The 12,134-nt window shown below is 48.1% G+C and overlaps 1 protein-coding gene across 2 annotated transcripts in view; it reads right to left on the bottom strand.

Annotated features, from left to right (window-relative positions):
- The window catches only part of RRP12 (ribosomal RNA processing 12 homolog), a 35,264-nt gene extending 23,924 nt beyond the window's left edge, over positions 1-11,340 (bottom strand). The window contains exons 1-12 of one of the 2 annotated variants that reach the window (XM_037804761.1): positions 11,104-11,340; positions 10,259-10,503; positions 8,619-8,702; positions 7,509-7,585; positions 6,835-6,940; positions 6,509-6,625; positions 5,243-5,381; positions 5,040-5,167; positions 3,956-4,054; positions 3,226-3,317; positions 1,170-1,281; positions 915-1,012 (exon numbers count right to left, since the gene is read on the bottom strand). In XM_037804761.1, the coding sequence (XP_037660689.1) occupies positions 915-1,012; positions 1,170-1,281; positions 3,226-3,317; positions 3,956-4,054; positions 5,040-5,167; positions 5,243-5,381; positions 6,509-6,625; positions 6,835-6,940; positions 7,509-7,585; positions 8,619-8,702; positions 10,259-10,503; positions 11,104-11,242 (1,436 nt within the window). In that variant the 5' untranslated portion in view covers positions 11,243-11,340. The remainder of the gene's footprint in view (positions 1-914; positions 1,013-1,169; positions 1,282-3,225; positions 3,318-3,955; positions 4,055-5,039; positions 5,168-5,242; positions 5,382-6,508; positions 6,626-6,834; positions 6,941-7,508; positions 7,586-8,618; positions 8,703-10,258; positions 10,504-11,103) is intronic. The other variant, XM_037804762.1, reaches the window with a different exon arrangement.
- Between the last annotated feature and the right edge of the window lie 794 nt (positions 11,341-12,134).

Genomic DNA, 12,134 nt, shown 5'->3' with positions numbered 1-12,134 from the left:
CAGCCCAGCCTCTAGCCCCTTCTAATCTGTGTACCTCTCAGCTGCTCCATCTCCCAAAGAAGTCTAATACCCTGGACGCCTTAGGCGAGAATGGCCAACAGGGGTCAGTCTGGAGAAAGGGGTGAGGCTGGGGGTGGTGGTAGTTCCATTCTTTGAGTTTTCCTAAAATCTGAACCAGATGCATCCATGGGAAACAGGTCTACTTTTTCATGAGGACAGCAATCAATGCACCATACCTCAGAGCTGAGCAGACAGACCCAGACCCAGAGGAGAGAGCCAGGGACACTCAGGGTGCTTGGTACTTGGTGGGTCCTCCCTGCCCTGCCGGGAGGGCAAAAGCAAATAACCATGACTGTGAACAGCTTCTCCTGCAGGTGTGGAGGGCAGCACGGTGAACAGAAGAGAGGACTCTGCAGGCAGGCAGCTACTTACTAGTTGGGTGAGCCTCACTGTGCCCACCTGTAAAATGGGGCTGGTACTCGTCTCCCAGAACCATAAGGACTAGCAGTAGCAGTAATAACATTTCACATCTATTGAATGCTTTCCTAAATGCCAGGCACAATTCTGAGAATGTGTATTACCACAGTTAACCCGCCCCTCTCTGTCAGCCACCTTTCACTGATGATGACTCTGAGATGTAAAGAGAAACTGGCCTCTAATGAGTTGGGCTTGTGGTTGGTGGAGCTGGGGTTCAAACCCGACTGGCTCCAGAGCCGAATCTTCAGCACCCACGGGCAGGTGCTTGTGCCAACAGAGGCTGCTCTAGCAGTCAGTAAAGATGGCCGAAAATTCTATCACGCGCCTGGCACTCTGCACATGGGCCACCATAAGTGACATGTGAACACTTGTCATTATAAAGGAACTTTCCTTGAGGTACAGCTCATCCTTTACTAATGCAGAGGCCACATTCTCACCTGAACATCTTGGCAATGTACTGGGCAGGCCCTGGGGCCGAGGAGGTCACCGAGCCGATGTCGGCCATGTGGGGAGCAACACACTCCTTCAGGATCTCCTGCAGAGAGAGGCCACAGGCTGTCTGGGCCCAAGGCAGCACACCCACTGCTCCCAGGCAACAAGTACCTGAAGCTTCTAGAAAGCCCACTTCCCATCCCGAGAACCTCCTCGCCAGGCCTAGCTCTGGGAGAGAGTGGGTGGCTAGCAGGCAGCACCTTGAGGCTCTGGGTGGCAGCTGTCACCACCTGCGAGTGGGGAGAGAGGAGGCACGTCATCGCAGTTCCAAAAAAGCGAGGGAGGTGGCCCAGCCCCAGGTCCCACTGCAACCTGTCAAGACAAAAGGCTTCTCTGCAGCCAAGCCCTGGGCCTCAGGGACCAGGGTGAGCCAAGCTCAGCGCTCAGATGGTCCGGGTCTGACCATAATCGACAGATCTACAGGGCTCTTCTGGGTGCGTAAAAGCAAGTTCTGCTGTTCAAGTAATAACTACCTGTGGTACAAGATCCAAACAGTCTTCAGAATAAAATAAAGGGCACGCCTTCCTTATCACACCCTTCTCCCAGACCCAGTTCCCAGGGAATCAATTTTAAGTTTCTCAAATATTCTTCCAGAAGTTTTTACAAATACACAAACATATAAAATAATACCATTAGCTAACATTTCTATAGCACTTACCACATGCCAAAGCCCTGATATTGATATAACACATGTTCATTCATTTAGACCTTGCACCAACCAATGAGTAAAGTCCGATTACAATCCTCATTTCACAGACGAGGAAACTGAGGCACAGAGAAGTCAAGTAACTTGACCAAGAACCACCTGGGTACTGGTGGTAGGGGCAGGAGTCACACCCTGGCAGTTTGGCTCAAGGAAGTACAAACCATCACCTCATAGAGGCTGCCGTGCCCCTGGCTTTTTCTCAGTGAATATTGGAGGGCTTTCCGTGGCAGCATTCACAGGTCTACTTCCATTATTCTGAATGTCTGCACAACATTTCACTGTTTGAAGGACTGACATACAGTTAGCCAGTCCCCTCCCATGGCACATTTAGATTGTTTCTAGTTTTCTGCCATTACTTATAGTGCTACAACAAGCACCCTGGGACACAAACTATGGCAAGCTTGTGGAAGTGCTCCTGCAAGATTAATCCTGAGAAGCGGAGAACGAGACTGTTTTGCCATTTTCTGGCACCTCTGCATGCAAGGTAGCTCTGTGTAGGAAAAAGAACGTGGGCCTGACAGAGCTGGCCTGGGGACCTGGCTTTGCTCCTTAGCAGCTGTGTGACAAGTTAACTCAAACGGCCTCAGTATCTTTACAAAATGGAGCTAAGAACCTCCTCACAGGAAGCAATGGTGCAAAGCACTTAGTGCCAGTCTTGGGGCAGGCCATCGGGTCCCCTCGAGGGAAAAGACAAAATCACAGAATGGTGGAGCCACCAGGGCCTCACAGATTCTCCTTGCAGACAAATGTCTCAGCACAGGTCACCAAGTGATGATCCTATGCTTCTGTTCTTCTCAGCTTTATTCCAGGAAAGTGGAATTATTAAGTGGCTACTGCTAAGGGACCAAGCCCCAACTGTGAGGCTTGTTTAGTTTCACCACCACTTAGGCCCCACTGAATTTTGTAAATTACATGTTTGCATCATTTGTTCCTAGAAATTATTCTTTCCTGGCTCTGTGTCATCTGTCATTTGACATAGCAAGTGCCCTTCAAAGGACTCTGTTCATTGCTACACTCTTGAATGAATTAAAATTTATTTCAATTTAAAAATAAATTATTAAAATTTATTTTTAGCTCCATTTTGTAAAGATACTGAAACTGTTTGAGTTAACTTGTCACACAGCTACTAAGGAGCAAAGCCAGGTCCCAAAACAGAGACACAAAACAGGAACTAGGTTCACAGGACTAGGAGACCCAGAGGAGAGACCAATTAGCCCAGGTGGGGAGTGGGGTGAAGTGGCAGGAAGGGGCTGATACATTCTGATGACGGAAAGCAACCGCTCAGGGTGGTACAGCCAGGGAGTGACAAGGATCGGGATCAACCTCAAGCCCCAGCCCTGAGTCCAGGTCTCTCAGCCCCAACCTTGTTGCTTCTCACCACTAGCTGGGGAATATTCTGGCAGGAAAGGAGAATGGGCCATATTCTCCTACCCAGCACGTACAACATGGAAATGCCTGCAAGGCCACAAGAAGCTCCAGCTTGTGTCCCTCCCCACTGCGTCACAGAGCAGGTCCCCCAAATGGAGGCCCTGGGGTGCTGTTGTCCCTACCTGACGAGGTTGATGTGGGCTTTCTCCATGACCTTAAGCCAGGCCAGCAGGGGTTGCAAGTCATTCTCGCTGGGAAGGTAGTCGTACAAGGCCTGGAGGTAGAAAGGGGGAATAAGCAGGTGACTGAGCAAGTGCATTCAGCAGCAGTCCTAATTCCTAGGGCACCAGCAGTGTCCCCGTGGTAGGCTGCACACACAGCCCCCTTGGCTTTCCCAGTTCCCGTTTTTCCCTGCTCCATGAAGCTCTTCCAGTTCTGATTCTATAGGGAAAAAAAAGCCTGTAGGAGCAGTGGAAAATAACTCGGGTCACACACCCCTCTGGGAATCTCACAAAAACCACAGAACCACCCTCCAGAAAAATGCAAGTGAGCACTATACACATACATTTTGCAAACAATTTTGGGGGGTTTAAGCCCCTCTCCCAAAGTCCATCCATGGATCCCGAAAGTTGAGAGCCTCTGCTCAAGGCATCTGTTAATGCCATGAGACCAGGCTGAGATAGCTCATTACGTTAGCCCCACTAGGTCAAGAGAAACGCCTGGTCCATTCAAGGGTTGGGGCCCCCAGCTACCGTGGACATTGACGTGGCTTCCATGGTCAGTCTCCTGACTACCGGCCTCCTCCACTGGGGCAGCCCAGCCCAGGCTGATTCAGCCTCATGCTGCAGGCAAGTCACAGGCCCAGGTCCACCCACCCAGCAGGCCCCTTCCCCCAGCACCATCAGGCCTCACCGTGATGATCTGGGCGTTGAGCTCTGCCGACATGGTGCCAGGGCCAGGCTTGGCATGGAAGAGGCTGTGAAAGGCCTGCATGGCACAGGCCGTCACCAGCTGGAAGGACACACAGGCTTAGTGGGGAACCACAAAGCCCCTGGCTGCCTTGGATCCCTCAACCTCCCACTGCAGGCAGTGAGCCAGGAGGAGGCCCCGGGCCCCAGAACCTCAAACACGGCCCCAAAACCCAGAAAGAGGACAGTAAGTAACAGTAAGGACAGAAAGAGTAACAGTAAGACTATTACTTCAGTGGTGTAGCTCTGAAAAAATCTGTAAATGGTTTAAACAAAGACAATGGGGAAACATGAACAAAATACTTCTAACATGATAACAGGCAAAAAAAAGCAGGCTGTCAATGGTTGGCATACATAATTACAGCTGTATTTTTATGTTATTTGTTTTCAAAGAGAAAATGTCTGGAAGATAAACAGCAAGCTGTTTGCACTGTTCTCTTAGGAACAGGGACTTTACCTCTTAGGAAAAGGGACTTTTATTTTTTACTTTATATACCTCTAAATGGTTTCTCCTTTTAAACAATGAGCGTGTTCTTTACATAATAAACATTTGTAAATACGTACATGAACAAAAACTATAAAGAGATGTTCAATGATTAGGAGAATTGTAGTAGAATGGTAGAAATGCAGGAGACCATTTTTTATGCATCTTTAAAGCTGCTATACTGATTTGTTATAAATAACAACTAATAAGTATTAAAGAAAAATGACAGTCTGTGACTCTTTCTGGAGCAGAGCTCGTGGGTTGGGAGAGGACAGAGGCTGATGCTGTCCCAGCCCCACAAGCTTTCCAACCCACCTTGACCTGATCTCTGAGGCCAGCTTCCAACCGGATGCTGACCTGAAGATGGCCCACCCCGCCTGACAGCATGGATAAGACAGGGTCCTTGGAGGGAGCAGAAAAGCAGGGGTGGGGACACCCGAGGCCCTGCTTTCTGCCTGGCTGGTGAGTAACCCAAGCTCCAGCACTGGGCGCCCAGGGTCTAAAACTATGCCCACACCCCCTGACCCTCACACCCTGAACTTACCACATGGCTCAGGGTCATGACCCTGAGGAGGGTCTCACTGCAGCTCTTTACCAGGCCTTCCGGGAAGCAGGGCAACAGATCCTTCAGCAGCGTCAGCAGGTGCAGCGTGGTGGTGGCCTCCTTGGAGCCTGGCAGGCAAGAGAGAAGTTGAGATTCCAGTCCTGCTGCCTCCCGTGCACCCTGCCCTCGGCTGGCTCCCCCACCTCCAGACTTCTCGATCTCTTGGATGCAGAACTTGGCGGTGGAAATGGCAGCAGGATGGTGTGCAGGGGCCTTTTCACCAAACATGAATTCGCTGCCCTTGAGGACCAGGCACACTCCCTGCTGGGCACCCTTCCGGATCTGAGGGGCAAGGAAAGAGGGGGCAGGGCTGGATCAGCACTCAGCCACTACCACCAAGCATTGCCTGAACACCTCCTAAATGCCCGATGCTACACTGGGGCTTCATGTACGTAAGAGTTATGAGCTGTGGAGCAAGACAAACCTTAGTTCAAATCCCCACTGTGTCACTTGAGCAAGCTAAACTAGTAATCCTAGAGGTGCAGTGCCCTCATCTTTAAAATAGGGACCGATTCATTCATTTATTCAGTCAATCACCCAACACATACTGAGTGTCCACTAAGCCGGGCACTATTTCAGGGGCTAGCAATTTGGCCATGAATAGTACAGTCAACTCGCATTCTACCTGAGAGTCAAAAAAACAAATATACATCAGAAGATAAACTGTATTTTGCAGAGAATGACACAGGGGCTGCTTTTTATAGGGTGGTCAGGAGAGGAGCCTCCAGTGAAGTGGCATTTCAGCAGAGACCTGAAGAAGTGAAAGAAACACCACATGAACAGGCGGGGGAGGGGACGTGAGAGTATCTGGGATAAGAGCCTTTAGCAGTTAGTGATCACGATGACCATCATTATTACTCTATGCTCCCTGTCCTAAATTTCAGGAGTCGGCAGAGTGGGGACCCCTGCTCCCTGAGCACTTGGCTGTAAGCCGGGGACCACACCCAGCCTGGGATGCACGCTGACGCCTCACCACAACCTTGCAGCAAGTTCATGTTATCATTCCTAGTTCACAGTTGGGAAACTGAGGCTCAGAGAGATTAAGCAGCTTGCCCAAGGTCACACCCAATGTGGTGAAGCCAGTATCCAAATCAGGCCCAGGTGACTCCAAAGTTCAAGCTCCCTCCACCCTATGACCCTGCCTGCCAATGTAAACAAACATGTTGGGAGACTCCATGTGACTCAGGAGGTCCTAAGATCAACATCCCTCCTGTTCAAGGAGGAGCCGCTCCTTGCCTTCTGGATCTAAGCAGATGAGTTCTCAGAGGCAGGAAGTAAGAGCACCCAGGAACCTCCCCGACCCCACTGAGAACAACCCCAGTTCCAGCCCCAGCCCTGCTTTTTGGAGTGTGCTGGGCCCAAGGGGTGGCTGTGCTCTGCCCCATTTTCTAGAAGCCCAGCAGTCTCACCTTAGGCTTGGCATGCACAGTGAAGCTCAGCAGCCCATGGTACACCTGAAGGGTCACAGGGTAGCTCCAGGCCTCCAGGTTTTGCTTCCGCAGAAGGGTGGCCAAGCAGGAGAGGACCTTGAAGAATAAAGTCAGAGTCTCTCAGCCCCACCAGGACAGGTCAGGGCCAAAACAGCCCAGGTTCTCACCAACTCCAGAAAATTCCCAAAGGATCAGTCTGAGAGTCCATGGAGTACCTAACCCCCCTCCCAGGGAATGTCCAAGCTTTAGCCAAATCAACAGGCTCTGGAAAATGACCAAGGTGAAAATGATCTCAAGACACCAACCCATCGGAGGGCAGAGGTGGAGCCGCTGCAGGCCTGGGCTGACATGATATCCATGAAGGCTTTGGAGGTATCAGAGAACTTCTTAATGAGAACAGGGCTGGGCATGCTGTGGGGAGACAAGAGAGGTCAGAACCCCAGAGGGGCCTCCAACAACATCTGCTGGTGCAGCTCCTCATAGCATACAAAGGAAGAAACTGGGACAGAAGGGGGGCATTGTTTGCCCAGGCACTCAGCTAGTGAACAACAAAGACAAGATAAGAATTCATCCTTCCTGACACCTGAGCTCCCCACTTTCCTCACCTTTTCCACTGTCCACTACCCATTCTCTTCGCTGCCCATAGGAGGAACATCAGGGTTCCTACTAAACACACACCAACCCTCTCCTCACCTCACCTCTCCGCTGGCTACAAGTATCCAGTCTTCCTGGGGCCAACATTCCATCCCTATCCTTCTGGCTCACTCATTGTACTAGGGCTGCCCTCTTCCCAGTCCTCAGGCCGCCAACCCTCAATCCTGGGAATGCCATCCCCAGCCACCTGGAGCCTGATGCTGCAGAATGCCATCTGATACTCAAGCATCTTGAGTTAACGACTCCCCAGTTCTGTTCTTCCCATCCACACTCCCTTCTCCCCTCCAAGAAAATCCTTGGGGTTGAAACAGGCGCCAGGACTCACCGCCTCAGGACCAGGTTCAGCAGGTAAGCAACAGCGGCCAGAGACTCCGGGGACTCTACTGTCTCCAGCGTGGTCATCTGAGGGCCAGATCGAGGGGGTGTGAAAGGGAAACGCGTCATGCTGGGCAAGTAAGAGAGGAACGGGGCTGGGAAAACCTGTGCCCAGCAGAGTGATGAGGACCAGAACCCTACAGTCGGAGAGTCAAAGCCTGGCTCTGTCACTTACTAACTGTGTGACTTCGGGCTGGGAACTTAACTTTTTGGTGTCTCCTCCTCATTTGCAAAATGGGCACAGTAGTACCTACCCCATAAGTTGTTAGGAGGTATGAGTTAATATGTAAAGCCCTGAGAATAATGCCTGGCACCATATACTGCTGTCTCATCTATTTCATAATTCTAGAGCATGGATTGGCAAACTTTTTTTATAAAGGGCCAGACAATAAATATGTTTGGCTTTGCAGGTCACATACAGTCCCTGTTGCATATTTCTTCTTCTTTGGGTGTATATGTTTAAACAATCCTTTAAAAAAAAATACAAAAGCCATTCTTAGCTCACAGGCCATACAAAAATTGGCTATGTGTCAGATGTGGCCCACGGGCTGCAGTTTGCCATCCCCTGTTCTAGAGCAGTTTGTTCTCAAACTTTTACAAGCTTGAAAATGATTGAGAACCCAACAAGATTGTGTTTACATAGGATATATCTATTAATATTTACCATATTAAAAATTAAAAATAAGAAATTTTTAAAACACAAGAATATACAAGCACAATCCCATTAGTGTCAAAATAATGTTAGCAGACATCATGCAACTTCTGGAAAATTTAACTGTACACTTGTGACTTTTGAGAGAATGTGAGTGAAAAAGGTAAATAACATCCTAGGAAATGCTTTTGACCTCCCCCACCTTTTGAAAGGGTCTATGGGATGCCCGGGGGTTCCAAATCACATTAGCCCTAATGAGGTACCTAGAAATGACTGATGTGCTTTCACATAGCCAAGATTGTCTTCTCTATCCCCACATGCCAGTGGCACCCTCCAATTCTATTTTCTCTTTATACCCTGCAAAACTCACCGCTCTTAACACCTAGCCCAATCGCAGCACCCACTCACCAGCGCAGCAAAATATTCAGTCTCTGTCTCCTTTCCTCCCTGGGAGCGGATCACCTCGGTGACGGCAGCCAGGACGGCACAGATCTGCACGTGAGGGAGATGGTGCCTGTGACATCTCTTAGCCCTAACCGACCCCAGGGTAGCCTCTTTTCCTGCTCCTTGACAAATGAATATCCCAACACAGCCCAGAGACAGAAAAATGAGTGGCCTTCAGAGCCAAGGTATGTACCACAGGGCTAAGCCCCAGGAAGACTCAGAACAGATGTCCCAAAGTTCCACCTCTAGGGCTCCATCCTTTAGCAATCCCTGCACAAACATGCAAACATTTCTGTACAAGGATGTTCACCACAGCAAAAAAAAGTGAAGTAACCAAGTGGCCAGCAACAGATCAATAATGTACTATTATAATATAATTTAAAAAGGGTAAATTCAAATACTACATAACCAATGAAAACAATGAGGAATAACTAATACATTAACTTAGAAATACCATTCAGTGGGAAAAAAATGTGCAGAACAGTGTATATAAAACATAATCATGTTTCAGTAAACCTAAACAACAGAATGTGGGTAAAATATACACAGAAACGTCAAGAGCAGTGCTGCTGACAAGAGGTTACTGAACACTTGAAATGGGGACAATGTGGCTGAGGAACTCTAATTTTTTAGTTTTAATAAATTTAAATTTAAAAACTAATACCTGATTTCATTCTTGAAACACATATAGTTGGAACAACTGGATATCTGTATCTACTTTTGAATTTTTGTTTTATTTATTTATTTTTACTTTTGAATCTACTTGTTTAACTGTAACTCCATGAACTCTGAATACAAAATCAAGTATTTCCAATGAAAACTTAACATCCAAATGGAGATGTGCTGTAAATTAAAATACACATTAGATTTTGAAGACTTAGCATGATGAAAGTTAATATTTTTATATTGATTGTATATTGAAATGACATTTTGGATATACCAGATTAAATAAAATATATTAACTTCAATTGTTCCTTTTTACTTTTTTTAACCTAGTACTAGAAAATTTTAAATTACGTATGTGGCTCACATTACATTTCTATTGTAGAATGCTGGTTGAGGATACATAACTACTTGTTAAAAGTAGCTACTGCTGTAGAGTCAAGCTGTAAAATAACTTTCACATTTTATTCCAGTCACTTTGGTATCATTTAGAATTCTGGCACTTTCCATTTTTAAAAAAAGGAAAAAATATAAACATATAACTCTAACACATACAAAATATAATATAAAGTTAAAATGCATAATTTAGTTCTTGCTAGATAAAGTAATTTCTAGCAAGCATTTCATTTACTTAAAAAATGTTTCTTGAAAATATTCTATGTAGAAAGTCCAGTGTTAGGTACAGTTGATGAGATTAATATTTGAAACCTATTTCTATCCTCAAAGACTTTACACATTAGCAGGGGTGACATTCTTTTAAAAAGCAAAAAGTGGAGCCTAGGAGAGATAATAAGCAAGTAAGGGACACAAAGGGAGATGATGCATCTTCCAGAAATACCAGCAGCTGTCAGCCAACTGCAGTCAGCCTGAGCTGGAAGGAAATAAAAAACATGTCTGTCGTCTCCTCACTATCCCAGGCATTCTGGACCCTTGCCCCCTACCTCCTTGTGGGCAGCTGAGTTGGACTCCCAGAAGCGCTGCACTTTGCTGAAGGTGACATTTGTGCAGTCAGAGAGGCCGCTCAGGAAAGTGCCGGAGGACTTCTGGCTGGCAGCCGGCTCCACCTCTTCTGGCTCCACCTCTTCTTCCATGGCCATCTCAGTGGCTTCACTTCTGCCCAGGTGCAGGGACCCTGACTGCAGCTCATTATGCAACTTCACTGCATCAACTGTCAGGTCGCTCTTTCCTGAGAACAGGAGACACAAGGGAAGCCCCCCCACTTTTCACCCAAACATCCTTCTGACAGAGAGAACCACCCCTACAAACAAGTCAGGAGTTCAGGCTCCGAACCAAAGCCAAATTCTGAGCACTGCCTACCCCATCAGTCCACTATGTGCCTAGAATTTAAAAAACGAAGGAGAAAGGGAACTTTCCAAGTAAAAGCCTCTGCTTCCCTCTCCCGGAGGCGCACGTGGGAGTGGGAGTCAGCTGGGAGCTATTTTCAAGGGGGGGAAGAGCGGAGCGGCAGATAACGACTGGGAAATTAATGAAGTTGAATATGCTTTGTCTTTCAAGAGGCACCCAGGGCTAATTATTAATTACGGTCATAAATCGCAACTCTGACACTCGTGGTGGCCTAGACAAGGCATTTCCCTATTCTGGACCTCATTTTCCTCATTTGTTAAATGGGAAGGGTGGGCCTTTACAGTAGCCTCCAGATCTGACATCCTAGGAGATAAAAGATCCGACGCCTGGACCCCGGGCCCTCCAGTGAGCCCAGCCCCGCCTGGACCCACGCCCGCCCAGAACCCCGCTCCTCACAGCGACCAAGTTTCCACCCTGCTACCTGAGGGTCGGCTGAAGAAGCGGCTGCGGGCGGCCTGACGGTGGCGGCAGATAGCGGGGTTGCTGTCGCTGCTGTGGCCTTTCTTCCAGCGCTTCAACTTAGCCGAGACACCAGAGGGCAACTTCCCCGAGCGACCCATGTCGACTCGGCCGTCGCCGGGAACCGGCTTAAAGGACCGACAACCAGGGATGCGGAAACACGCACAGAACCCACGTGGACCCCCCAGCCTGCTTCACTTCCTCTTCCTCTGGCGTAAATTCCGGATTCGCCGCCCGTTACTATGGCAAAACAGTCAACATCCGGTTTTCCGGTCTCCCGGGGAAGGAGAGGCTTGGAGGAGATCCGTTGCTAAGAGGAGTACTGTTGCTAGGGGGTCTTTGGGGCTCCTTCTCCAGGGCCACGGTTCTTAGCCACAGGAATGAACCTGGAGTTCCTTTGCCGGGTTTAAAAACAAACAAACAAACAAACAAAAACACCTTTAATTATGTTTGAAAATCTAATTTCAAAATTTAAACAAAGAAACGAACCTATACAGGCCTGAATAGTGAAAAGCCTGAAAAGAGAAAAATGCAGCCAGTGACATTCCAGATCTGCTTTGTGATTTTCATTTGTTACTGGGGAAACCCAATTGCTAAGGCACCCCGCCCTCACCGCAGCTCTCAATCCCTAATCTCCTCTTCTCCTAGTCCTCAGTCAGAGCCAGCAACCAGTCCAGAACTGATCCCTGTTCCCTGAGACCTTCCTCAAATCCTTGAGCAGGAACCCAAAACTTTACAAAAGATGCATACCTCTCTCTGCATTCTTGCTGAGCATTATTCCAAAGTGCCTCTAGAATTCCCTCCCTCCCTGTGAATCAATAATTCTGCTTTTATTACACTAGGTGCTCATTCCTGGTGGGTTTTGGCTGATTAGGCTTTAACAGGTTCATTTCACAAACACTTTTTAGCTCTCACCGAATAAGACACATACTGTCAATCTTTTAAATAAATCAGAGGTCCATTTAGTTTTTAGGTCTTGCTTCTTTCACTCAA

The sequence above is a fragment of the Choloepus didactylus genome, chromosome 15, assembly GCF_015220235.1.
Source record: "Choloepus didactylus isolate mChoDid1 chromosome 15, mChoDid1.pri, whole genome shotgun sequence".
Classification (NCBI taxonomy): Eukaryota; Metazoa; Chordata; class Mammalia; order Pilosa; family Megalonychidae; genus Choloepus; species Choloepus didactylus.
Note: the sequence above shows the minus strand (reverse complement) of the source record. Positions and strands in the feature narration are given on the sequence as shown.